General features: G+C 50.1%; 1 protein-coding gene across 5 annotated transcripts; it reads right to left on the bottom strand.

Moving 5' to 3' along the window:
- Positions 1–839: 839 nt before the first annotated feature.
- Catsperg (cation channel sperm associated auxiliary subunit gamma) lies at positions 840–27,849 on the bottom strand. 5 transcript variants are annotated; one of them, XM_040734463.1, is made up of 29 exons: positions 26,835–27,849; positions 25,714–25,997; positions 25,548–25,601; positions 22,598–22,742; positions 22,356–22,482; positions 22,138–22,210; positions 20,379–20,534; positions 16,945–17,116; positions 15,640–15,777; positions 13,470–13,529; positions 13,239–13,358; positions 12,490–12,540; positions 12,247–12,376; positions 10,906–11,017; positions 10,525–10,683; positions 10,324–10,433; positions 9,338–9,551; positions 8,292–8,354; positions 8,002–8,200; positions 7,787–7,905; positions 7,611–7,691; positions 7,473–7,529; positions 3,781–3,937; positions 3,533–3,596; positions 3,333–3,428; positions 3,037–3,126; positions 1,514–1,606; positions 1,309–1,432; positions 840–1,224 (listed from the first exon to the last, which is right to left on the bottom strand). In XM_040734463.1, exons 1-29 carry the CDS (start codon positions 27,748–27,750, stop codon positions 967–969), a joined length of 4,422 nt encoding a protein of 1,473 aa, XP_040590397.1. In that variant the 5' UTR covers positions 27,751–27,849; the 3' UTR covers positions 840–966. The 5 variants fall into 5 exon arrangements, with proteins under 5 accessions (XP_040590397.1, XP_040590398.1, XP_040590400.1 ...); XM_040734464.1 differs by having other exon boundaries at positions 1,309–1,408; positions 26,835–27,848; XM_040734466.1 differs by lacking the exon at positions 10,324–10,433 and having other exon boundaries at positions 9,338–9,508.
- Between the last annotated feature and the right edge of the window lie 133 nt (positions 27,850–27,982).

The following is a 27,982-nucleotide window of genomic DNA, read 5'->3' as shown; positions in this document are numbered from 1 at the left end:
ACAGATTAAGGGAGATGGTTCTCTCTTTTTGATCACCATGCAGGTTCTGGAGATCAAACCCAGGTGGTCAGGCTTGGCAATAAGTACCTTCATCTGCACAGCTATCTGACCAGCCGGAATTTCCCAGCCTCTGTCCAACCCCCATTCCCTCTGTTGGTACTTAACCACGCACTTCCCAAATCCTGAAGCCCTCCCCAAATAGCTCTATACTTCATTATTCTCAGGGGAGGGGGTTGCTCGCCTGTCTCATCAGTGCGTGCTGGGATTATAGGTCTGGACCACCACGTCTGACCATCACATTGATTTCCCTCCATCCTGTTGCCTTTCAGAATTGCCATTGCCCACACATAGTAAAACATTAGGGTGAGATTGGCCACCTCAGCATCGGGAATGGGACTTGAAACTCCCATCTCTGCCACTGCCCTGTAATCGGTACAGTGGTGACCTTATGATCCAAATCCAGGTAATCAGAGTGACAATCCGACTTTTGGCTGAACTTGTAGAACCCTCATCCCTTTGTTCTTGGGACAACAGGACGTGTAAATTGCAGCCCCAGAGGGTGAAGACGGAAGTCTTGAGGTCAGTGTCCACATTCAGAGGGGGAACTACAGAGAAACAGAGCCAGACTTCGGCAGACTCTGCAGCCTTTTCTAATAACCCTGAGTAGAGTATGTAGGGGAAGCTGTAATCTCAGACTGTGGAAGATGGAGGTAGAGGATCATGGTTCAAAGTTATCCTTCAGTTACGACCAGTTCAAGGCCAACCTGACGGGGGGGGAGTCAAGGATTCAGTTCTGGTGCAAACCAATCGACACATGAACCTTCCTGAGGACTCGGGGCTGATTCTGAAATGAGACTTTATTTGGGTCTGAAGGAGGCGTGAACTTTCTAGAAACCCCTGGGTAGGTGGCAGGCTACGTTCCCACTAGGAGAGGCAGGGATCTGAGGAAGGGCGCAGCCTGCAGACTCAGGCAGCCACTTCATTCCTGTCTGCTGTGGTCTCTTTGGAACCTGCTTTGGAGGGAGCCTTGGAGCTTGCCTCGGAGCCCGAACGAGACTGGAAACTGAAGGCTGCATTGGAGGTGGCGTATGTGTAGTAGGATTCTGACGCCAAGATGTTGTTAATCTTCCAGCGTAATGTGACCCAGGCCTTCACTACGTGGGGCCACAGGAGGCAGAACATGATGTAGAAGACCACCAGGCCCACAAGCAGGCTGGTGGACACCTGCAGACATGGTACAGGAGCCGTGGATGCCAGTGCTGGGCAAACCCCGCCCGCCCAGTAGGGAAGCCTTTGACTGCCACTCACAATGACGATGAAGAGTGACCGCTTGCCACTGAGCGGCAGCCCATGCATGTGCAGTATAAAGATGAGCTGGTAGTCACAGTATGTGCTACTGTCCACTCCCCTGAGGAGGGAATGGAGTCCAGAACTGGGTTAAGCGGTGGGGCATCATCCCACGGAAAAACCTCACCCCACCCCCACCACACCCCCAGGCTGATGCCTGGCTTACCTATTGCTCACCAGCAACTTGAGAAAGAAATCAGGTGCAAAGATGTTCTGGGGGGTGATATCGTGGCATGGGGAGTTCTCTAAACACAGCCACCTAGGAGTCCAAGTTTAGGCAGCTGCATCACTTACACTTCCTGGAAGCACCAGCCAAGCACAGGGTATCTGGCTTGTATATACCTTCTCCAGGGTATCTGGCCTGTTTGTAACTGTGGTGCTGAGGACTGAACTCTCGGCCTCAGGCCAGCTAGGTGAACACGCCACTGCTAAGCCAAGTCCTGCCACCCTCAGTCCTTCGATAGTGCGTTCCAGGCACGTGTTTCTCCCACTAAGCTGCTATCCCAGCCCCTTCTCCTGCCTACTCAGTCCATTCAAACAGTGATGGTATCTCAGTCCCTTCAAACAGTGATGCTATCTGAGTACCTGCCTTGGAACAAGCTGTTCAGTCACTGCCTCCCTGCCTCCACCTGCAAATTCACCCACATGCTGGGCTAAGTACCTACTGTGTGCTGCCTTCATTCCTTTCCCCACAAGCACAGTCTGAACACAAGCCAGGCACAAACTCGAATTTCTTCTCACTTATTCCCTGTTGATTATTGTTCAATAGCCCTGAACTAAACAGGGACTTGGATGCAGTTGGCAAATTTGTTCATTTGCTGCCTTGTGGTACCATGGTTTTCCTTTCATTGAATCAAAAATGGTTACCAAGCCCTTACATGCTAATGAACTCCTCTATAGTTTTATCCAATCATTAACATCCATTTGACTGTCAGCGAATGCTGACCATGCATTAATTTGTTCATTCTTTCCTTAAAAAAAAAAATGTTACAGTGTGTCTGTTCAAGAGCTGTGCTACAGAGGAGACAGGTCCTTCAGGAGACAGTGACAACTTAGAAAGGTCAGGGCCAAAATGTAAGGAGATGTGCAGGGTCAGGGAAGGCTCAGAGTGGGAAAGGCATGAGGAAGTCCAGAGGAGCCGACTGGAAAGAAAGGGCATGGTCAAGCCCTCCTGAGGGAGGAGCCTGTCAGCCAAGGCCTGAAGACAGAAGAGGCCCCAGGCCTCCAGGAAAGCCTCTGTATACCAAGGCTAACCCTCCTTGGGAAACACAAAGACAATTAATGCGACTACTGGGGAGGGTCTCAGAGGCCACAATGGGCCAGAGGGATGTGGGGGTGGGGGTCATGTGCAAAGAGCATGTCCCCAAATTTCAGGAGGCAGAGTAGGACAATCATAACTTTGAGATGAGGCTGGGCTACATAGTGAGACTCTGTGTGAAGCAAAACCAAACCAACAGGGTGCCGGGGTATAGCTCAGTTGGTAGAATGCTTTCCTGGCACACACTAAGCCTAGCACCCCATACACGGGTGTGGTGAGCACACCTGAAACCCCAGAATTCGGGAGATGGAAGAACAAGGCCATCTTGAGCCATGTAGCAAATTCAGGGCCAGCCTGAGGTACATGGGACCCGAGTACCAAAACCAAAACATAGGAACCCGGAGGGCCGAGCTCTTGGGACTCGCACTTACTCAATTCCCGGACTCTGATAGGACATAATGTAGAACTTCTTGTCGTAAGTGGTCCTTTCAGCCTTTGTTTTCCAGATGAGGCTGTTGGTGCTGTGCGGGGGGGGGGGCCTATAAAGTCAGCGTGGATAGAGTGCAACAGTTGTCAGCACCCAAGGGGGCGGGGCCCTGGTGGGCGGGGCCCTGGTAGGCGGGGCCCTGGTGCAGGAGCCCAGGCTTCACTGTAGGGCGAGTCTCCTGCCTAACGGGAAGTGGAAGGGAGACCCAGCAACTGCGAACAGGGGCCCCAGAGGGATTACTTGTCCAGCGGGCTGTTGTAACGGTAGATTTCTTCTTCTGTGTAATCTCTGATGGTGTCAATGGTGGGACCTCCGCCCACCACCTTCAGCACGTAACTGCAGAAGGCAGAGGCAAGCGTGGACCGCCTGAGTTTTTGAACTGAACCTCTTCCCTGTCCCACTTGCCAAGGGCCGGCAGTCTCCAGCCGGCCTTTCCTCACCTGCCCAGGAAACTGCCAGAGTCTCCGGTCACCATGTCTTGGACTAAGAAGAAGGGCTGAAACACTGTGGATTGCGAAGGAGAGGAGGGGAGAAAGAAATCAGCTCTGTCGAGAGAGGAGGAGGAAGAAAGCGGAGGGGCTCGGGGTCGGAGCAGAAGGTGATGGGCTGAGGCAAAGGGAATGCGGGAGGGACGGCAAAACGGCCAGGACGGGAGGACAGAGAACTTGGGGGAAGGGATGGGACACACAGTCACGGAACAGAAAGCACGGCATCTCGGGGTTCATCCGCGCACAGTCGAAATAGTGTTTGTTTAACTCCCGGGTGTGCAAAATCGTGTAGGTGACGTCGAAGGCCAGACGCTTGCCAGGGGGACAGCCGATTAACACTGGCACCATCAAGTGACCCTGGGTAGGAAGAAGACCTCCTGCTGGGGGGTGGCCAGATTGCCATAAAGGAGCAAAGACAAAACCTCCCCTCTGTCACACGCCAGACTATCAACCCTCCTGACCAGCACAGCTGGCCACACTGTAATCTGCAGTACTACATGCATCCTGCCTGCCTGCCTGCTTTTCCTTGGCAGTTTGGAACCAGGGCCTTCCTCCAGTGCTGAGCAAATACACTACCACTGAGCTACATTGCCAGCCCTTTGTTTGTTATTGTCTTTAATTAATAGTTTATTCCATCTTAGAATTGCATATGATCTATTTTGATCATATCCCCTCCCCTTCCTCCCTTAAGTCCTTCCAAATGCAACCACGTGCTGCTCTCCACTTCACGATCTTTCTTGTTGCTTGAGACGCAGACTTCTTGTGAAGAAGCCCTGGCTGGTCTGGAAATTACTACATTGACCAGCCTGTCTCAAACTCACAGAAACCCTCCTGCCTCTGCCTCCCAAGAGCTTCAGTGGTTAAAGGGACGCACCACCAGGCCCAGTTTCCTTGGTTTTTTGAGATAGAATTTTCTAGAGTCGGGCTGTCCTTGAACTCCCCATCCTTTATCTCCCCAGGAATTATGGGCTTGTCTCACCACACCCAGCTAAGACAGTATTTCTGATAAATGCCAAGGCTTATGTAGCAATTCCTGTGTACAAGGCATTGGGAAATGTTCTAAGAGCTTAACATACTTTCTTCATTAAGCCTGTGTGAGCTGTGTGAGCCCTATATGGTACAGATTATTGATATGTCCCATTTGTTATTTACTTATTATTGTTTGTTTGAGATGGGATCCCTCTATGTAGTCCTGGCTGTCCTGGTACTCACTTTTGTAGACCAGACTGGCCTTGAACTCACAGAGATCATCTGCCTCTGCTTCCAGAGCACTGAGATTAAAGGCGTGTAACATCATGCTGGGCAATACCCCCATTTCAGAGATGACAAGCCATGTGAGTTGGCACATACATACTCTCCCAGCACCCAGAAGAGTGAGGCAGGAGGATCTGGGATTTGAGGTCAAATCCCCATGTTATATATAGCAACAAAAACAGATAACAAAAATGAGGAGAGCCGGCTGTGGTGGCTCATGCTATAATCCCAACACTTGGGAAACCAATGCAGGAGGACAGCTGTGAGTTTAAGGCCAGTCTGGGCTATCTAGTGAGTTCAAGCTTGCCTGTATTACTGACTGAGACCCTGATTGGGGGGGGAAGGCTTAGTGTGGTGACTCAAACCTGTAATCTCAGCACATTGGAGAGTGAGGAACAATGAGGATCCTTAGCTACAGAGCAAGTTTCTAGCAAGCCTGGGCTATTTGAGACTGCCTTAAAAACAAATAAATGAAAAACTAGGCATAGGAAGGCTGAGTAGCTTATTCATTGAGGGAGTCACACAGGAGTTGAAACAGATAGATAGGATCCATTCACTGCTAGCAAAGCCACTGATGCCAGCACTGATGCCAGCACTGATGCCAGCACTGACGCCAGCACTGACTCACATCGCAAAGGTCTAAGTTCAGACTATAATCCACCCAAAGGAGTATGTGATACCCCAAGGAAACTGAATGAGTGCCACAGCTGGGCAAACCTCACGACATTGTCTTCAGAATGAAGAATCTCTCTAGGCTCATTTGGGGCTGCGCCATGGCATACAGAGATTGTGGCCTGAGCTCGGTGGCTGCAGAGGTTAGCGGTTCCCATGCCAGAGCTGCACCAGGCCCTCCCTAGCATGTATAAGCCAGCACTCGCTGGGCTGGCGGGCATCTGAAATTCAGTCTCTGCAGAATCCATCCAATGAGAACAAATTGGGTTCTAGGTTGTGAATGTAGCTTGACCCTATAGAGCACTTGAGGTTAATAGGGGAAGGAGGTTCTGGGGCTGTGTAGGATTCACAAGGAGGTGTTGAAGAGTATGGCTGTTTCTGCCTTCTCGGTTCTGGGATGCAGGCTACAAGGCACACTGCCACCATGCCTGCCTAGGTTCCTGTTTCAACCATTTAAGATAGATCCAGAAGGCTGGCATGTGGCTCATTGTTCAGTAATGATTAGCATGTTTCGGTCTCTGCCTTCCTTCTCTAGCAACACAAAAAGGAATCTAGCTAAGGAGCTGAATCAGGATGGCCAAGATGGGTTTGAAGCCAGCTATGTGGCAGAGGGAGACCCTGTCTCGAAAGAAAGAAAGGGCTGGGTGGTGGTGGCGCACGCCTTTAATCCCAGCACTGAGGAGGCAGAGGCAGGTGGATCTCTGCGAGTTCAAGGCCATCATGGTATACAGAACAAGTTCCACGACAGCCTCCAATACTATAGAGAAACCCTCTCTCGAAAAACAAAACAAGACAACAAAACAAAAACAAAGGAAGGAAGGAAGGAAAGGAAGAGAAGGAAGGAAGGAAGGAAGGCTATACCTAAAACCCATCTATTTTCCCCCCTAAAATTCAGCTTTCTTCCCTCCTCCCTTATCATTCTGGAACACACACACACACACACACACACACACACACACACACACACACACACCTGTTCCCAGTATGCAGCCAGATGTGACTCTCCCAGTCTCTCCCCTTCCCTCCTTACTCATCCTGGTTCAGCCAAGCTTGTTCCCACCACATGTCACCTAAGAAGTCTGTGCCTGTCTGTCACACCTGTTTTCCACTGCCTGCGTCACTCCAATCCAGCAAGGTGGATCCCTGGGGTGAGTGTGCTGGTGGGTGGGCAGGGAAGTTATGGAGAACAAGGACTCTAGGTCCTCTCCAGGCCTCAGTGGCATGCAAGGGGGATGGTACACGTGTAAGCAGGAGAAGAACCACAAAACAAAAGGAGAGAACAAGCAAGCTTTGAGAGGAAAAATGTAAGACAATGGATGAGTTTGGGGTGGTATCTTAGTGATTGCCCACATCCCCAAAGGCTTGAGTTCAACCCCTGGTACTGGAAATCGGAAGAAAAAAAAAAGCAGTGTGTAGTGTGTGTGAAAGAGTCGGCCATGCTCTCCACAAGCTACATGTATGTCAGCTGGGAAAAGGAGACACTAGCCATCTCCTTATGACGCAATACATATGTAAAGGCACACAGGCTTGTGTGCAGCCTACAGAGCTGTGAAGGCAACCATTCCAGAGACCGTCCCTGAGTCAGGGGCGGGAGGGATGGATGAGGATAACAAATGAGAAAGGGAAAACATGAATGCAGGGACTAGACACATGGCCCAGACGTCAAGAGCACTGGCTGCAATTGCAACCACAGAGGACCTGGGTTCCATTCCCAGCACCCACATGGCAGCTCACAAACATTTGTCACTTCAGCTCCAGGGGACCAGATGCCCTCTTCTGTCCTGGCTCTGCAACCTCCTGCACCCACACACGAACACTCATACATGGCAGGCAAAATACCATACACATAAACTAAAAATATGAATGCCTTTGCGGTGTTCCCAGGCCAACAACAGGAAGCAGCCCTGCGGGAACCCGACTCAACCCTGCACTCCCAATACCAGACCCAGTATCCGAGTTCCAGTACTTGCATGCTTGACCCATGGTACGTGGTCTGGAAGCATTTCCCGGAAGATCCCAACACCTGTGGGTAGGAGGAGGTGATGCTAGGGATCCCAAGGGCCACTGTCCTCTCCCCACACCCTTCCCCAAGCTTGGACCATACTTTGACCATCATGGAAGTCTTCTTGAGGTTATGTCCACTGAGGCCCTGGTCATAGCAGACCTTTCTGTCCTTGATTGTAATCTGAGGTAGAGGAAGGAAAGACGGAAATAAAGAGATATCCAATTCTGCCCTTGGACAGCAGCCAAGGCCCGGTACCTTCTCTCTGGGCTCCTCACCCTGTAGAGCACCGCTTTGCGATTAAGAAGGACCTCCTGATTCACAGATGCCTCAAGGCAGTCGGGATCTGCCACTACCACAGCCACTGCCAACTTCTTCTCCACCTGGTAGCCCGAGACTGCCAGGGAATAGGGAGGGGCTTGATGCCTGGGATCCACCCCCGGAGGCTCCAGGCCCCGCCCCCACGGCTGCCAAGTAGGCCCCGCCCACAGACCGGGGTTGGAGCTGAGCTTGAAGGTGTCATCTTGCGACGTCAGGAAGATGGTGAAGCTGAACGTGTTGCCCTTGTCCAGGAAAACAGTCTCGGGCAGCCCGTAGTCGTTCGAGATGTTGTAGAGCTTTTGGTAGCTGCTCATGTCGATGTACACGCCTTCCGCCGCCAGCCAGTTGCTGGATAGGTAGAAGTAGTAATCCTAGATGCACCGGGGTGATCAGCTAGGACGCTAGATGGGACGCCAGCGTCTCAGTGCTGTCCCTCCACCAACTCCCGACCTGTCCACCTACCTTGTACTGGGTTTTTTGTTCCCACCAGCGCCAGGTAGGATCGTGCACGGGGTCCGCGTAGGGCTGAGGGACGGTCAGACACGGTGAGGTGACAGGGAGTAGGCAGACAGCTCATAGCCCAAAGTAGGAGATACACACTCAGCCCACCCCCAAGCCCGGCCTCCTGTGTCTCTGTAGGGTGTGTGAGCCTGTGGGGACCAAAAACCTTTCTTGTGTTTCCAAAGACGTCACCCAGGGAGTTCTCACTGGACCCTGGCCGGACCAGACTAGACGGCTGGCCAATGAGTCTCTTACCTCCCCAGGGCTGGGATCACAGGCTCAGCGCTCACACACAGCAGCGCTCACACACAGCTCTTTATGTGGTTGCTGTGATTCGTGCTCAGGTCCTCATGTTTTGTGTATCATCTCCCAAACCCTTGTTTTGATTTTTGTTTGTTTTTGTTGTTTTTTGTTGATACAGGGTCTCACTATGTAGCCCCAGCTGTCCCGAAACTTGCTATGTAGACCAGGCTGGCCACAAACTCAAGAGTTCTGTCTGCCTCTGCCTCTAGAGTGCTGGGATAAAGGCTGAATCACCACATCATGTCCCCACGCCCCCACCCCTGTTTTAATGGAAGGTGTGGCCATTAAAAGTGTAGCCAAGCCGGGCGTTGGTGGCGCACGCCTTTAATCCCAGCACTTGGGAGGCAGAGGCAGGCGGATCTCTGTGAGTTCGAGACCAGCCTGGACTACCAAGCGAGTTCCAGGACAGCCTCCAAAGCCACAGAGAAACCCTGTCTCGAAAAACCAAAAAAAAAAAAAAAAAAAAAAAAAAAGTGTAGCCAAGGCTAGTCTTGAACTCCTGATCTCCCTGCCTCTACCTCCCAAGTGCTGAGATTACAGGCATGGGCCACAGCATGTATAACCTAAACCTGGCTTCCTGGCTTTTAATCCAAGGGCCTCAGCCCTAACAGCCACTCTGAAGTCCAGCTCAAACTGCCAACTCCTGTCCCTTCCCCATCCCCATATCTTTGAACTTCAGGCTCCTTCTATGCCCTGAAGCTCACCTTGTCATACTTGGAGTGCAGCCACAGCAGGTAATAAACAAGGCCTTGGTAGACAGCAAGTGTCTTATTATTGTGGAAGCCCAGGGATTCGGAGACCAGAGGTGGTGGAGCATGGTAGAGCTCCTGACGTGCGAAATGCTGCTTTTTGGGCAGGTCACGCAGACGCATCACCTTGAAAGGGCAGAAGTTGGTGAAGGAGGGCATCCTGTAGTTCCTGGGCAGCAGTGGGCAATAGGCATGCAAGGGAGATAGATGCTGATTCCTCCGGAGTTCCAGGGGCATCCCCAGACCCATGCTTCCCGCTTCTGAGTTGCCGGTTCCCCACATTTATCCTAGCTCACACCAAACCCAGTTCAGTCCCCTCATGTTCGGCAGTCTCTGAGAACACACTGTTGGCTCCCTCAGACCAGAACCCGCGTCCCTCCACCATCGGCTCCCAGGGTTTCGCTCCCGGGTGTCTCCCCATCCACCCCAGCTTAGGTCCCTTGCCTGGCTGCCACCCCCACCTCCAGCCTCTTCTCTGGTCCCACCCTCTGCAGGTGCCGGGAAGGTCTTTTTTTTTCTTCCCACAGACAGTGTCACTATGTCTAGCCTTGAGTTGCAAATTCTTCTGCCTTAACCTCACATGTGCTGAGACTACAGATGTGGGCCATTCCTGAAATCTGTCAGCTACTAAACACACAATCACCGTTCTTCCTTGGGTCTTTGCAAATGAGGTCCCCTTGTCTGAATACCCTTCCCCCCTTCCTCCTCACCCTCTCACTAACACTCCCCCCCTCCTCCTCCTCCTCCTCACCAATTCCTCTTCACCCTCTCATCATTGGCCCCCTCCTGACTGCTGCCCCAAGCCTCCAGTTCCCTCCACCCTCCCTTTGAGCTTCCTTCCACGCTGAGCACCCCCATCACCAGGTTATCGTTAGGGTGGCTCTTGGTCCCACCCCTGGGCTGGGAGCTCGCAGACCTCTTCGAGGGCCCCATGTTCTCACCCATGCCTCTCCAGTGTGATGGGGTTGTTCTGGTCATACAGCAGCAACTGTGCCACAGGCAAGACCCTCTTGACCAAACGTTCACTCCCGGACTCCAGAAGATATATCAGCTGGGGCCAGCGCAGGCGGGTAAGCTGGTGGGAACCACCCTTGCAGCCCCCGCCTGCTCCCCATCTCCACCCTACTAAGCCCTCCTGGCACCTGGTAGAGCTGCCCATCTTCATAGAAGAGGCTAACCAAGAACTCTTGGTCCGCAAAGAGTGATGACTGATGCATCTTCTGCAGGTTAAAGTAGATGCTCCAGCCTTTGGACGGAATAATCTGGTATACATCATAGCCACCTTCCAGAAAGTACCAGATCTGTGGGGTCAGGGGTTGTTGGTTGTTATCTATGGGGCTATAGTAAAACTGTCACCTTCCCCACTCTCCCACCGTGCTGTGAGAGTCTTTGGAAAATCTCCTACCCTCTCCGAACAGGGTCTTGTTGCAGATAGAGCTGCTACTGATGTTATCTTGGGGTCCCCTAAGGGTGTTCGCCCTGACAGGGCAAGAGGGCTTAGGGAGAAGAGGAGGGTAGCGTACCTCATCATTTTCTGTGACAAAAGCCATGTCTCCTTGGTAAGAGCTGACCATGTATTTGATGGTGGACTCCTTTGGGAAGTCCGCCAGAAAAATGAAGTGCATCCTATTGTAGCTGCAGAGGCAGAGGGAAGGAGTTCAGAGAATGGGGACAGCCTGATGTCCTTAGACATCTGTTTCTACCATTGCAACCATGGTATAGCATAGGACTCACTGACTGTGTCTGCTGGCACTGTAAACAGTAGTAGAGGAACCTTGTAACCCTCCCTTTGGCTTCCACTACGTATTAGGGTGTCCTTGTGCCCTTGAACCCCATCTCCCCTTCTTTGACTTTTTGGGACTCAGCCCTGTGGCCCAGGACTCCAGTAAAAGCACCATCTTGCCTACAAATGAAGTCCCAGTGTCATACTCTCTGAGCCTTGGATCCAGCATGCCTGAAGCTGGCTCTTGATCTTTCTAAATATAAGTCAAGAGATTCTTTGTGTTTAAATGATTTTCTGAACTGGGCTTCTTTCCTTTAAAACCAAATGCATCAGCAGGGTGGTGGTGGCACACACCTTTAATCCCAATACTCAGAAGGCAGAGGCAGGTGAGTCCCTGTGAGTTCGAGGCCAGCCTGTTCTACAGAGCTAGTTCCAGGACAGGCTCCATAGCTACTGAGAAAGCCTGTCTCAAAAAAACCAACCAACCAATCAATAAAAGTAAAAAAAAAAAACCTAAATGCATCATGAAAGAGCAGTTGGCTAACTGTCCATGAAGATGGCATCATGCCCCTGGGTTCATGAAGAAAAAGTGGGTAGATGGGCAGGAAAAGTTCTAGAGTGTCCTGGGGAAATGCTTTCCATTGCTCACGTGTCCAGTCCACACAAAGTGTCATTTTATTTGCCTAACATAATCAAGACTCTGACTGAGCCAAAACAAACAAACAAAACAAAACAAAAACAAAAAACAAAAAACCGCCTGCTAAAGGTCTGAAAAGATGAAGATGGCTTAACAGTTAAGTGCATTTGCTGCTCTTGAGGTAGGTTCCAAGTACCAAATGACTCCAGCTCCAGGGCTTCCAGCGCCCTCTTCTGGCCTCCACAGATACCTGCACTCCTATGTGTGTTCCACCACACAGACACACATACATATACATCATTAAAATAAAACTTTACTGGGTGCCATGGCGTATGACTTTAATTTCGAGCATGGGGCAGAAGCAGAGGCAGATGGATCTTTGAGTTCAAGGACATAGAGGGCTACATAGTGAGACCCATTTCCAAAACAAACAAATAAGAGTTATTTATATAGATAAACACATATGTGTGTGTCTGGGTCCCTGGGGAGATGGCGTATGCCTACCTTTGCAGGATGAAGTTGCCCCAGATGTACAACATATTGTTGAATGTGTTGAAGAACAAGCCCTTGGGTATCATAGCAGTGGTGGTATAGGACTCTTTCCCATCAAGCACCAGGAAGTCCAAACCCTGAACTAACCACAGCAGAGGAGGAAGGAATAGGATGGAGAAGAGTAGAGTGGTCAGTCACCTGGGCTCTTCCTGGCCACTGCCCACCCTGGAAGCCACCCTCGCCCTGGGGTCCTACCTTCTGGGATAAACAACGGAATTATGTAGAGAATAGTCATCTCCTGGGTCTCTAAAGGTAGGAAACAACACCCTGAAACCTGAAGAAGTCTCAACATCTGAAATCACAGCCAAGTTACTAGCTCTCCAACCCTCAAGTCAGACTCTGTTGGCAACTGGGCATGGCGGCACCTTAATCCCAGCACTCAGGAGGCAGAGACATGTGCATCTTTGTGAGTTTGAGGCCAGCCTGGTCTATATGGTGAGTTCCAAGCCAGTTAGAACTACATAATGAGACCTTGTTTCAAAACAAAAACAAATCAAAACCAGTTCCCACCCGTCTTATTGATTCTACTGGCTTTCCATTTAGGATAGAATACCTTCCTTGATTTTTTAGATTTACTCTGTGTGTGTGTATGTGTGTGTGTGTGTGTGTGTGTGATAGTGTGTATGTGAGAGTGTGTGCGTGCGTGCATGTACATGTGCACGAGTGTGTGTGAGTGTGAGTGAGTGTGCATGTGTGCCTGTGTGTGAGTGTGAGAGTGTGTGTGCACGTGCGTGTGCATTGTGCGTGCACAAGTGAGCACAGGGCCTTCCAGATCCAGCTTCTGTTCCCCTGTTCAGTCTCCCTCCTTGTCTTCTTATCTCTCTCCCAGACATGCCGGCTTCCCAGCCCACTCTAAGAGCTCAGAGTGGAGTGTTTGGGTGGACATAAGGTCCACAGTCCGGGCTCCTGCGTGTTCCCTCCTGACCTCCAGGCAACCTCATTACCTAAGTTAAAGCTGAGTAGGTAGTAGGCCAAAACTGACTCCAAGGAGAGGACCTGCACCAATAGTAGCAGGTTCTTCTCGTCCACGATGTATGTAGCCCAGTTGATGGAGCAGTTTATACCTGTTGGGGGAGAGCAGAATCTAGAGCAATCTGACCTCTTCCCCATAACCCTTCCCACCCTTCCAGAGGCCTCCCACCCTCCACACCCCAGATCCCACCAAAAATGAGTACCCGGTAACTTATCACATATTGACCATCTCTCCGGCACCATCTGGAAGGACACGAGACCATCTGTGGATCAAAGTGGGTCCCAGGTTCAGGCAAACAACCCAACCAGCACCCCATCGAGGACCCCACACCTTGAACCTCTTGGTCCAAGGGTTCTGGGGGTTAGGCCTGATTTGCAGCCTTCTCATCTCTACATTGACCCAGGGCCTCAGAAAAGTTCTCAGATCAGGCAATGCGACCAGTAGAAGCCAATCAGAGCCGGGTGGTGGTGTGGCGCCCAACTTTAATTCCACCACTTGGGAGGCCAGGACAGGCCAATTTCTGTGAGTTCCAGGCCAGTCTGGTCTACAGAGCTAGTTCCAGGACAGGCTTCAAAGCCAAAGAGAAACCCTGTCTTGGGGGCAGGGGAGTCAATCAGAGTGCATCCTGTGGCTAGGAATTAGGATTAAGGAATTGAGGTGTGGGGTGCACACTGGTGATCTCAGCACTCACACACTGGTGGATCCCATACATGTTCTCTGATGCTGAGGCAAGCTCTGGCCCTGGTTTTCTCTTTTAGTTCAATATGGCTTCCAACTCTTGATCCTTCTGCCTTAGCCTTCCAAGTGTTATGACTGCATGACTATACCGCCATGACCAGAATATTTATTTCATCTTTATATCAACCCAAAGAAATAGACTATAGTATTGTCATCTGTTCCCATTTTACAGATGGGAAAATGTTATCAGTGAAGTCATATAATTTATCCAAAGCCATAGCTCTAGGTTCCACGGAGCAGTCTGTGGCATCTGTGTTAGAGTCAGCCACCATGTGATGTAATAATAGGGACTTATCAGCACTTTTTCAAACAAGCAAACACAAAACCAAACACGTCTTTCCAGTTGGGCCTGGCAGATGCCTGACGGGAAACAAAAAAGAGGACAAGCCCTGAGTGTTGGTACAGGCCTTTAATCCGAGGGGCAGAGGCAGGGAGATCTTTGTGAAGCCAGCTTGGCCTACACAGTGAGTTTCAAGTCAAAAGTTATATACTGAGATCCTGTCTCACAAACAAACAAAGAAAGAAAGAAACGAGATGAAGATGTACAATGACGACGACAGTGGCACCTCTGTGAAGGATTCTTTGACCATGGAAAACTCTGAGTCAGATTCCCGCTTAGCACTGTGTGTGAGCATGCCAATAGTGTTTTATTTTATGGCGTACTTGTTTTCTGTGTCTGAGTGTCTTACATGCCTCTCTGTGCATCAGACCCCCTGGAATGATTATGGCTGCCATGTGAGTGTTCCAAGGTGCTCTTGGCTGCTGAGCCATCTGTCCTATCCCCCCGCCCCCCACCCACCCCCCACCCCACCCCCGTTTCGAGAACAGGTCTCACTATGTAACCCTAGCTAGCCTGGAACTCCCTATGTAGACCAGGATGGCCTCAAATTCCTGCATGCCGTGCACATTTGAGGGGGTCAGAGGGACAACTTGTGTCATTGGTCCTTTTCTTCCATCAGGTGGGCCCCGGGGACTGAACTCAGGTCCTCAGGCTGAGCAGCAAGCCCCTCTACCGGCTGAGCTGTTTCACTGGCCCTTTACCTTACTAATTCCTATAGCATGTCAGTGGTCTCCCCAGCCTGCTTTTGAGTTTTATTTTGAGATAAGGGTGTCATTGTAGCCTACCCTGGCCTTGAACTTCTGATGCTCCTACCTCCACTTTCCAAGTGCTGGGATTGCAAGCAAGCATCGTCCCATCCAACTTTGCTGACCCGAGTTTTGTTTTGTTTTGTCTTTTTTCGAGACAGGGTTTCTCTGTGGCTTTGGAGGCTGTCCTGGAACTCTCTCTGTAGACTAAGCTGGTCTTGAACCCACAGAGATCCACCTGCCTTTGCCTCCTAAGTGCTGGAATTAAAGGTGTGCACCACCGCCACCACCACCACCCTCCCCTCCCCCACACCCCAGCACTGACCTGATATTTTTAGCTGGGTTTCTGCCCTTTAAAGTCAAATACATCATAGAAAGTACCTAACACTGTTCAAGCCTTATCTCAACCAATGCATATCCACTTCCATATACATGGAACAGCCCTGAGCCTGTCACCTCTCCTGAGGACGCATTGCAAGGAACAGGAGCCCTAGGTGAGAAGGTGTCAGGAAATGTCTCCTGAGCTTCCAGAACACAGTAGCTTTTACCTGTGATGGTCCCGATGTGAATGTAACCTTCATGCTTGCCAGTGGTAAGCGCTAGGATGTACTCAGAGCCATTGCCATGGATGAACACGGGGCACAGTTTCTTAATGCACTCGCTAGCCAGGACGCGAACCCAGCTACCTAGGGGGGCAAGCATGGGGACTGAAAACCAGGTGGTCAGGCTGGACCCCCAGTCTCCTTTCTTTCTTCTAACCTTACAAACCCATTACCTGTCCTCTTAGCCTGGAGCAACGTGTCAGCATGGCATTGGGAGCCTCTAGAGCAACACTTGCTTTACTTCTGAGTCCTAGACTGTCATGATTGGTTTTGGTTTTACGAGACAGGTCTTACACTGTGGCCCCAGCTGACCTCAAACTTCCTATGTAGCCCAGGTTGATCTCAAACTGTCCGGCTTCCTGCTGCAGTATCTCAAAGACATGGGCCGTCTGAGAGGTCTAGGTGGACTTAACCCTCTCTTGTGCTCCCCTAGTTCTGAACTGAGTATTGAACAAGTGAGGCAAACAAGAGGCCCTTCCAGATTTCAGCCACTAACAAAAAGGTTCCCTGGGACTTTTTTTTATTCTTTTTATTTTTTGGTTTTTACGAGACAGGGTTTCTCTGTATTGTTTCGGAGGCTATCAGTCCAGCCTGGCCTCGAACTCACAGAGATCCGCCTGCCTCTGCCTCCCGAGTGCTGGGATTAAAGGTGTGCGCCACCACCACCCGGCTCCCTGGGACTATTAAGGTGCAGAGAAATGGACAGTTGCTGGGTGTGGGTAGGAATCACCACAGCTCAGCAACGAGACCAAGAGTTACAGTGAGTCCCTAGGTAGATATCTATACCTGTGCCTGAAGCCAAAGTACTCATGGGTTTCTCATTCAGGCAAGCCAACAAGCATGCCTAACAAACATGGAAACTCCACTTTTCTTGTTTTTTTTTTTCCCCAGAGGGAGGGCATTGAGGCAGTTCTCATGACGTTTCCCAGGCTTCCTGGAACCTACTATGTAGTCCAGGCTGGCCCTGAACTAGAGACTCTCGAGTGCGGAGATTACAGAGGTCTGCGACACCCCCACTATGTCTGTGCTCCCCCATCTCCAGGGTCTCATGTTCCCCGATTCACCTCTAACTTGCTACCTAGCTGAGGATGACCATGATCCCCCTGCCTCTGTCTCACAAGTGTGGGGATGACAGGCGGATACAGTGGTGATGCCTGGACTTTTCCTTTTCTTGTCAACAGCCTTCTCGGCTTAGTTTCTCTGACACCCACATCTCCCCCAGCCCTCCCAGCCCCGGTCCAGGTTTCTCACTGCTGCTGTGGCTATTATCGAAGAGCGTAGAGTATCTGCCTGTGAAATAGTAGACGAGCTGGTTCTGTCGAATGAAGAGCGTGCTCTCGGTGGAAATGGCATCATGGATGGTGGCTGAGAATTCAAGCATGGGACAGTAGTAGGAGCCGACCCAGCAACTGTCAATGCTCACCTGCAGGGGAGCAGACAACGGGGAGCCTCCAGATCCTGCCTTGGGCGAAGCGCTCTTTTTGTTTATTTTTAGAGGTGACATGTTGCGGAATATTTGTACACTGCATGAAGATATGCTACCGTGATTGGTGCAATAAAAATCTGAACAGCCAATAGCTAGGTGGGAGAGTATAGGCAAGACTCCCGGGCAGAGAGAGAACTCTGGGAAGAAGAAAGGGTCAGTTTGCCAGCAAGGCATGGAGAGGAGGGGAGAGGAGGCAGAGGTGCAGCATGGAAGAGAGGTAAAAGACGTGTGGCAGAGCATAGATCAAAAATATGGGGCAATGTGAGACATAAGAGCTAGTTAAAATGCTAGGCGGTGATGGCGCACGCCTTTAATCCCAGCACTCGGGAGGCAGAGGCAGGGGGTTCTCTGTAAATTCAAGGCCAGCCTGGTCTACAAAGCGAGTTCCAGGACAGTCATGACTGTTACACAGAGAAGCCCTGTCTCAAAAACAAAAACAAAAAAGAGCTAGTTAGGAACAGGCCTAAGCTAAGGCCAAGCATTCATAATTAAGTCTCCATGTCATTATTTGGGAGCTGGCTGGTGGTAGGAAGAAATGTGAGACCCATATATCCATATTAAGTCCTAAAATAGCTTTAAAAAGAAAGTTCTGAACATGGAGTCAGACACAGCTTCCTGGCCTGGGTGACCAAGGTCTCTGGAGTAGGCTCAGTGCTCGAGGTTTGGGGCTGGAGAGAAGGCTCAGCAATTAAGAGTGCTCCCTGCCCTTCCAGAAGACCATGTTCGGGTCACCTCACCTCAAAGGGGAAGGGGGGTAAAAGAATGCCGGTGACCATGTCAGAGGAGCAGCAGGTGGCAATTGAAGTTCAAGGTGTCAGTCCCCCAGGAGGAAAATCCCTGATGGAACAATCTGGAACAGGCAAGGTCCCGGGACCACAGACACCAGAATGGTTTTTCTTCTGCTGCTGTCCCTTTACATGTTTGCTGCCTCCACCCTTCTCTGGTGTCTGGCATGGTGTGATTGGGTGTGGGGAGACCCCCACTGCCTGCAGTGTAGTGTGTTTGTCTCATGGAAACATCCCGTCCTACCGGGCATTTTTACCTGTGGATTACTATGAAAATGATTTCTTCTTATGCTGCACTGTCTGATTGACTGATGATAATAATTAGTTTAAATAGAGCACTGATGATTAAAAATATAAGCAAGGAAGTGTAACATAGCTAGAAGACATGAGTTTCAATTGAGGAACCCTATAGACTGTAGCTTAGGTTAATGATTAAGAAAAACAATTGAGTCACAGTAGCCCAGCTAATTTAAACTCTAGCCTTAATGTTGGGAGATGTGTTCATAGGTTTCAGGGTGCAACATAGCTTAAACAAAGTTTTGAAAATAACTTAAAGTTATACTAAGATGTTTTTGTCAAATAGCTTTGAGATGAAATGCCCAAGAAGATAATGTGAAGTCCTAGAAAAACACACAATCAAACTGGGAACTCAGTAAGGTCAGGAAACAAGAGTAAAGCATTCCAATTGTCATTAGCCTTTCTTGCTAGGATTGGTTGATGACCAAAGGTGATGAGTAGTTCCTATTTTTGCCCTCAATCTCCTGATATAGAAACTATTGATGAGCCGGGCAGTGGTGGCACACACCTTTAATCCTAGCACTCGGGAGGCAGAAGCAGGCGGATTTCTGTGAGTTCGAGGCTGGGCTGGACTGACAGCCTCCAAAACAATACAGGGAAACCCTGTCTCGTAAAAACAAAAACAAAAACAAAAAGAAAGAAAAAAGAAACTGTTGATGAGTGGGTATATACCCAAAAGATTTAAAGTAGAGATGACTGATTCTTTTTCTTTTTTTTTTTTTTAAACATGTATGCAGGGTGCCCGACCCTGGGTGGCGAGGCTAATTTTTTTTATTTATTTATTACATATATAATGTTCTGCATACATGCCAGAAGAGGGCACCAGACTGAATTATAGACAGTTGTGAGCCACCATATGGTTGCTGGGATATGAACTCAGGACCTCTGGAAGAGCAGTCAGTGCTCTTAACCTCTGAGCCATCTCTCCAGCCCGACTGATTCTTTTTTCATGTATAAGTTTAGATTTGTGATTCCTTTAAGATTCCTTATAAGGTTACCTTTCAAGATAAGTGATAATTGGCCCTTTCTTTATAACTGGGAAATGCAGCCTGCCAGTAAGAGACCTGACCGAGGAGAATATCTTGCTTGCCTATAACAAGTTGCTTGTGTGTGAATGTACCTGGATTTTTGGGATAATTTGTTTCTCACTTATAATACATAAAATGTTTAATCATGTAAGGGACATGGAAAGCATGCTGTTTTTTACTGTTTGTTTTGTATTCATTGTAATCATTCACTTGAAAAACGGAATGTAACCACATTGCAATTTTTTTATATTGCCTGAAAGATTTAGCTGGGGTATAAAAGCTAAAGGGAAAGAACAGAGATAGAGTTAGAGAGAGTTAAAATGGGTTAGAAGGAAAACATCAGGAATGAGAGAAGGAAATCATCAGGAAAATAGAGAATGCAAAAGAAGAATAAAGAAAGGTCTGTGGGAAGCCATCAAGCAGGAGTGTGAGTGTCTTTTCCCCTAGCTCCTTCAGATAGAAAAGTCTGGTATGCTCTGACTTTGTGGATTCCCTTTGAGCCCTGTGCTTCTGGGCAATGGATAAAAGAAATACAAGGAAAAGGAATAAAGAGGCAGAGGCAGGCAGATCTCTAGGAGTTTGAAGCCAGCCTGGCTTGCGCAGTGAGACCTTGTATCAAAAACACAACACAAAACAAAACTCTATAAAACCTCAAAGAAGCAAAAAGTAAAGGAACAGGCTGGGCCATGGCTCAGTGGTGTAGCACTTGCCCAGAATATACCAGTGAGAGACTAGGATGCGCTCACACGGATTTGAACCAAGACTAGAGTGTGTGCTGTTCTTGTACAGGACTCGAGTTCAATATCCAGGACCGACGTTGGGTGGCTTGAAACAATCTGTAACTTCAGCTCCAGGAGATCCGCCTCCAACTGCCCTCTTCTAGCCTCCTCAGGTAACTCACTAACACATATACATGCAAATTAAAAAATGTATTTTTTTAAAGATTTGACCCTGTTTCCTGGCAGTAAAATTTTTCTTCATACCCTGTTTCTGGAGATGAGCATGTCTTTGGGGTCCCATTCTGTAGCTCCAGACCCCATTCAGCTCGGTCCAGAAGCCCAAGCCTACCGTCTGCCTGGCATCACTCACCTCCACAAGAGAGTAGTCCTGGAAACTAGTGTCTGAAAGCAAGATGGTCTTTTCGTCTTCGATCCCACCGAGGATGAACACGGGTGAATGGTTTATAGTGTACCACAAGGGTCTCGATTTGGAATGCTTAAAGTGTGCACTCTTCATAATGAAGGTCTGTCAGAGGAACAGAAATGCCACTCAGCCCTCTCCTGCCTGATTACTACACACGCCTCCAGTTCAGCCACAGGCAGACTTGTCACCCCACTCCGAAGCCTCTGCAGAGTGTCACCGCTCTGCGGCCGAGTCCCATCAGGGCCTCTTCCTTTTCAGCTCCCTGGGGGCTTGGCACCAGCTGCCTCTTTATTCCTTTTTCCTCGCTTTCTTTCATTCTCCCCTTTTTGGAGGTGAGGTGCATTGAACCCTAGCCATACCAGCAAATACTCTGAGCTACAGCCTCATGACTAGGAAGCATTTGCTGGCTGAAAGCACAGTGAACTCAGAACATCGGTGGAGGGCTGGAGAGTTGGCTCAGTAGTAGAGTTGCTGCTCTGGCATGTACAAGGACCTGAGTTCAAGCCCCAACATCATAGATATGCACATACACGTGTGTATGTACACACACACACACACACACACACACACACACACATACTAGAATATAGTGCAGAAATCATAAAGAATGGTTTTAAGTTTCTTTATCTAGGAAGAGGTGGTAAAGGATTCCCTCCCTTGGAGTCTCAGTTTTCACCTCTGTCTGTCTCTGTCTGTCTCTCTGTGTCTCTGTCTCCCTCTTCCTCTCTTGTTTTGTTGTGCTCTGTAGACCAGGCTGGCCTCACACTCAGACATCCACCTGCCTCTGCCTCCTGAATGCTGGGATTAAATACATGTGTTCTCATTTTGAAATGACTGTATATAGCATGTGAGATGCTCAGTGGGTAAAAGATGCTTGCCACCAAGCTTGATGTCTTGAATTTAATGATGGAAGGAGAGAATCAGTTCCTGAAAGTTCTCTTTTGACTTCCAAATACACCCTATGTGTGTATCCCCCACCACAAAAACAGATACATGTAATAGAAAAGATAAAACGAGTATCTAAGGCCAGGCTTGGTGCCCCATGTCTATGATTCTAGTACTTGTGACGCTGAGGCAGGAATTTCACAAGACTTGCCTGGTCTGCATACTGTGGGCTATATTGAGACTCTGTTTTAAACACACACACACACACACACACACACACACACACACACACACACACACACACGGAGGGGCTGGTGAGATGGCCTGGAAGGTAATCATTGCTCCTGTTGCCAAGTCTAATGTCTTAATCTCAGGCAACTCCACATGGTAGAAAGAGGAAAACTAACTCCTGAAAGTCGTCCTCTGACTTCCAGATGCATATGATGGTACAGGTATGTCACACACAAAACAATAATGTAATAAAACACTACATGAAATCTAATGAGACAGCGGGGCGTGTGCTATCATCCTGTGACTGTGGTTAACCTGCAAAGTAAGATGCTCTGTTCAGTCACCAGCACCTGGAGAGGGTGTGTGTGTGTGTGTGTGTGTGTGTGTGTGTGTGTGTACCCACCCGAGTGTGCAAGCACCCCTCCCTTCCAGAGTCACTCTGAAATAGGAACTGAATGGTACATTTAGGAAAATGACACCTGGGGCCTGGAGCTCAAGTAAGCGTCCTGCAAATGGATCTGTGTTGGTGTGGGGGTTACCAAGGCCCCGTGTGTCTAATTCATACCTTCTCCCAGTCGGCGGCCCTCACCTCGTATCCCATGGTGAAGATGGGTTTACCACTTGCATCTCTCTTCAAGAAGCCATTCATATTCATGTAGAACCTGCAAGCAGACCCCAGTGAGGAATGCCTTCTCAGGGGGGCTTCAAAGCTCACAGCCACCTTCCCCTGCTCCTCCCTTTTGCCTCCCCTGCTTTCCTTGAGGTTCTGGGGGTTGGCATCCCTGAGTGTGCCCTGGGCGTGAATACCTTTTGGGGGGAATGTAGGGCTCCAAGCCATTGCTGCTGATGTCCACACTCATGACTACGCTGCCGTTTTTGATGGGCATGGGTGCATACCAGTTCAAGGCACACATGACCTCCGCTACGCAGAACCCTGCTGATTGGATGGGGCACTGAGGCGCTAGGGATTGCCAGAAGCCCCCACAGGCCTCAGAGTGCTCCCAGACTCCCCATCTCCACCCACCACTCCCGCCGGCGGTCCGGCCCACCTGCGCTGCGCAATGGGGCAGCCTCCATCTGAATCTGCAGGTTTTCAATCTTCCAGCGATAGAAATTGACTGGGTACTTGTAGCTGATCAGGACCACGGGTCTCATCCCCATCAGATGGCCCTTTCGGACTAGCTCCTCGTCATTCTGAGGGTGAGAGGCATGCCTTAGTCTAAGGATCCATCTGTCTAGAGCCCCCTGTCTGAGCCGAGTGGGGACAACAGGCATTTCACCATAGACGGATAAGAGGACATGGCTGTGCAGCCTGCTGTGATGTCACACGCTTATTCCCAGCAGGCTCTCCAGTTCAAGGGGAACAGGTAAGGAGTTTGAAGTCAGTCTGGGCTATAAAGTGAGTCTGCCTCAGTAAACTGAGCAGGTGATCACAAGTTTGAGGCCAGCCTGTCTATAAGGGAGTCCTAGGTGGATAAGAACTGTATGTCTATTTCTGTGGGTTTACATTCTCTCTTTCCTATGCCCTCTTCTGGAATATGCAAGCTCTAAGCACGCATGTGATATGCAGACACAAATGCAGTCAAAACACCTGTGCATATAAAATAAAAATTTTAAAGGAACAAAAACTTTTGAGCAGAGGGTAATGACTCATATCTGTAATCCCAACACTCAAATAACAGAAACAGGAGATTCAATGCAAATTCCAGGCCAGCCAGGGATCCATAGTAAGACCTTGTTTTAAAACAACATAAAACAACCAGGCAGTGGCCACACACCTTTAATCCCAACACTTGGGAGGCAGGCCAATGGATCTGTGAGTTTGAGGCCAGCCTGGTCTACAGAGTGAGTTCCAGGACAGTCAGGGCTACATAGAGAAACAAACCCTATCTCAATAAACTTAGAAAGAAAGGAAAGAAGGAAGGAAGGAAGGAAGGAAGGAAGGAAGGAAGGAAGGAAGGAAGGAAGGAAGGAAGGGAAAAGCTAGGCATGGTTGTACACACATAGAATCCCGGTACTTGGGAAAAGGAGGAAGCAAGACAAGAATCCTGAGTTCAAGGACAACCTGGGACACATAATATTCTTTTTCAGAAAAACATAAAAAATAAGCAAACGGTACTTGTGTGACTGTCCAGCCAATGACTCCTTATAGTATATCCAACCCACTTTTCTTTCTAAAAACAAATAAGTACTTTGTGGTAGTTTATGGTGGGTGAATTATATCTCAATAAACTTAAAGCTTTTTGTTGCTGTCTTGAGAAAGGACCTTCCTGCGTAGCCCAGGCTAGCCTCCTTAGTGCTGTAATTAAGAGACAGGCACCACCACTTCTTTTCACTTCTTTTTTAGATTATTTCTTTTACTTCATGTGCATAAATGTTTTGTCTGCATGCATGTATGTATCCCACGTGCATACCTGTTGAATCCCTTAGTACTGGGATTATGTATGGTTGTGAGTCACCAAATGGGTGCTAGGAACCAAACTCGGGTCCTCTGCAAGAGCAACAAGTGCTCTTCGCCAGTGAGCCATCTCTCCAGCCCTGTTTTCATTTTCTGTATCTTTTAATGATGGGGCTGGGGATGTAGCTCAGGTGTTTGAATGCTTCCCTAGTATACATGAGGTCCTAGGCTCTATTCTCAAGATCTAATGACACCAAGTGTAGTGATACACACTTGGGATTCCCAAGGAAATGGTGGAGGCAAGATCATCAAAAGTGAAAGGTCATCCTCTGCTACACATCAAGTCAGCCAGCCTGGGCTTCACGAGACCTTGTCTTAAAAACACTAACAGGGAACAGGGCAGGGTGCACACCTTTAATCTCAGCATTCAAGAGGCAGAGGCAGCAGAATCTCTGTGAGTTTGAGGCCAACCTGGTCTACAGAGCGAGTTCCAGGACAGCCAGGGCTACACAGAAAAACCCTGTCTTGAAAAACAACAACAAGGAGCCAGGGGAGGCCAGTCAAGATGGCACATGCCACCTTTGATCCTAGCACTTAGGAGGCAGAGGTAGGCATATCTTTGTGAGTTCCAGGACAGCCAGGGCTATATAGAAAGACCCTGTCTCAAAAAACAAACAAAACAACAAAAAAAACTAAATGGGCAAAGTCAGGTTGGAATACACCTGTAATTCTAGCACTTGGGAGACAGAGGCACAAGGGTTGCTGTGAATTCAAGACTTATGTAACACTTATGTATCCTGCATCATGGAAGAAAATAGGTAGGTCTGGAGATGGCTCAATAGTGGTGAGTTTATACTATTCTTGTAGATGACCAGCATCCATTTCAAACTCCGATGCCAAGGATTCATTGCCCTCTTCTGACATCCAAAGGCAACTGCATGCACTTACCTATATATAGGCATATACATATAACTTACAAATAAAAATTTTTAAAGTAGTTTATAATGGTTAGGTTTGTCTCTGAAATTCTTTTTTTAAAGATTTATTTGTTATATATACACAGTGTTTGGTCGGTATGTTTCCCTGCAGGCCAGGAGAGGGCATCAGATCAGGTTATAGATAGTTGTACCATGTGGGTGCTGGGAATTGAACTCAGGACCTCTGGAAGAGCAATCAGTGCTCTTAGACGCTGAACCATCTCTCCAACCCAAATAAATATATTTTTTAAAATAGTGACTGCTAATAGGCACAGTTTTTTGGGGGGCTGGGGGATAATAAAAGTGTTCAGCGGGAAGATAACGATGGTTGATGTAACGGTTTACATGAAAGTGGTCCCATAGGCTCATATGTTTGAATGCTTGGACTTTAGCTGTGGGTCTGTTTGAGAAGGACTAGGTATAACCTTCTTGGAGGAGATGTGTCACTGGGGGTGGGCTTTGAGGTTTCTATAGCCCCCACCATTCCAAGTTAGCTCTTTCTGCCTTGTGGGAGACTGAACCCTTAAGGCCTTTGGGGTTGGCAAAGACTGTTATTAATGTTATGGGAAAACATTACTGAAAATGACGGGGAGTTGGAGACTTACTGAAATCATCCCATCTCACCTTTCCCATACAGGAGAAGTTGACTTTCAGGTAGTAAGGAAAGCCCATATATTTCTGTAAGGAAAGGTGGGTGAAATAGCCAGTCAAGAGATGTAGCTAATTCAGGACCCCTCTGATATTTACTGACCCAAGATCCCTTTGATACCCTTGACTCCAGGTCCCTCACCTCCCGCGGGTCGACTGGCGAGTCTACCAACTTTTCGAACACCTCGGCCACTGTATCCGTGGGTTCTTGTTCCAGAAACCAATCCTTAGAGAGGAGCGAGCCTACTCTCTCGAACTTGTTCAGGGCAACAAGCCAGCGGCACTGTTGTAAATGATACACCGCCCACGACTTCCACGACAACAGTAGCACTAGCAGCAGTTCCCAGAACGCCCATTGATTTGGTTTTCTCGACCACACAGGGCTGACAGGGGACATGGCTGGCCAGCACACCATGCAGCTAGGACCTGGAGAATGTGGGGGTCAAAACCCACTTGCAAATCGGTTCGCTGGAGTTGCTCTCTGGGAAACCGCTCCGTTCTTTCCTTTCTTCTGGCCCCTCTTCCTGGCTCCACCTTTGATCAGGCTTCGAGCCCCTGTCCCTCTCCTGACTCCGCCCCTGCCTTTACTATCGGCCCTGCCCCTGCCTTTACTATCGGCCCTGCCCCTGCCCTTACTATCCGCCCTGGCCCTGCCCTTACTATCCGCCCTGGCCCTGCCCTTACTGTCGGCCCTGGCCCTGCCCTTACTATCGGCCCTGGCCCTGCCCTTACTCTCCGCCCCAGCCCTACTCTTACTCCTGGTCCCGCCCCTTCTCTTACTCTCAGTCCCTCCCCTACTAACACTCCTCGCCACGCCCCTGCTCTTGCTCTCAGCCCCGTCCCCGGCCTTACTTCTGGCGTCGCCCCGATCCCTGCAACTCCTTTCACCCCGCTTGCTAGTCTCGCTCTCTCTCCTCGCCCCGCCCTTGCTCTTCTCCCGACCCTTCGCCAAGTCTCTCTTTCTGTTTCTCGCCTTGCCGGAGCCCTTCTTTTCCCCGCCCTTACGCCCCTCTGCGGTCACCGACTTGGCCGTGGCCTTGGCTCCGCCCTCACAGACTGTACCGCCCTCACACGGCTCCTCGCCACGCCCCCCTCTCTTCGCTCTTGCCCTGCTCAAGAGCCGGTTTCTAGTCTTGGTCCTGTTCTTCTGCGAGTCCTTGCCCACACCTCCGTCCACGCTGTACCCCCTGCCCTGGCTCAGTCCCGGAGTCTTGTCGTGGATGGGCGCCTCCCGGGACCGTCTGTCCTGGCCACGCCCCTTACCCTGGCTCGGACCCTGAGTCTTGTAGATCGGTGCCTCGCTGGGCTGTCTCTCCTGGCCACGCCCCTTGACATAGATTGGCTCCTCGCTAAACTTTCTCTCCTGGCCACGCCCCTTGTCCTGGCTCAGACCCTGAGTCTTGCTGGCGATTGGCTTCTCACTAAACTTTCTCTCCTGGCCACGCCCCTTGCCCTGGCTCAGGCCCTGAGTCTTGCTGGCGCTGGGCTCCTGGCTGAGCTTTCTCTCCTGGCCACGCCCCTTGTCCCGGCTCAGGCCCTGAGTCTTGCTGGCGCTGGGCTCCTGGTTGGGCTTTCTCTCCTGGCCACGCCCCTTGTCCTGGCTCAGGCCCTGAGTCTTGCTGACGATTGGCTCCTCGCTGGGCTTTCTCTCCTGGCCACGCCCCTTGTCCCGGCTCAGGCCCTGAGTCTTGCTGGCGCTGGGCTCCCAGCTCCTCTTTCTCTCCTGGTTTCTCCCTCTCCCCGGGTCGTGGGCGGCCCGGCCCTGTTCCTGCTCCCGCCCCGGGGGTTTCTCCTCAGCACCCGCCTGCCACTCGGCGCCAGCTGTCTCCCGGGCCTGCGCCTTCTCCCTAGGGAGCCTGTCCTGGTCGCGGGGCCTCTCTAAGCCTCGGGTTCTCTCCCCGCCCCGGGATCGCTCTTCTCCGGGCGGCCTTCCCTCGCCCCGGGATCTGTCTTCGCAGGGTGGTCGCTCCTTGCCGTACTCCCTCTCATAGATAACTCTCTCCTTGCCCCAGTGTTTGTCTTCGCCTAGACGTCGCTCGTGGTCCCCGGGTCTTGTCTTGCTGTAGACAATCCTCGGGCCGTAAGACCTCCGGTCGCCCCACACCCACGCTGACTTCGCGATCCTCACTGTCCCCACCGACACCTTCTCTCTCCACCTTTTCTCACCTCTCCTGTCCATGCCCTGAACGTCCACTTGCCCTATGCCCCGCCTCTTCTGGCCACGCCCATACTCCTGGGAGGTTAAACGTTGGCCTTCGCCCCGCCCTCTAGCGTCTGGCTGTTTCTTAATCGGGTCCCTCGGCTGGATGCTCCCTCCCCAGCCTTTCCTAGCCTAGCCTTCCCTCCCCAGCCCTCCCCTTCTTAACTCCCTCCCGCCCCCCTCATCCCCCTAGGATGGCACCGCCCTCTTC

This window comes from Mesocricetus auratus, unplaced genomic scaffold (assembly GCF_017639785.1).
Source record: "Mesocricetus auratus isolate SY011 unplaced genomic scaffold, BCM_Maur_2.0 Super-Scaffold_100038, whole genome shotgun sequence".
Lineage (NCBI taxonomy): Eukaryota > Metazoa > Chordata > Mammalia > Rodentia > Cricetidae > Mesocricetus > Mesocricetus auratus.
Note: the sequence above shows the minus strand (reverse complement) of the source record. Positions and strands in the feature narration are given on the sequence as shown.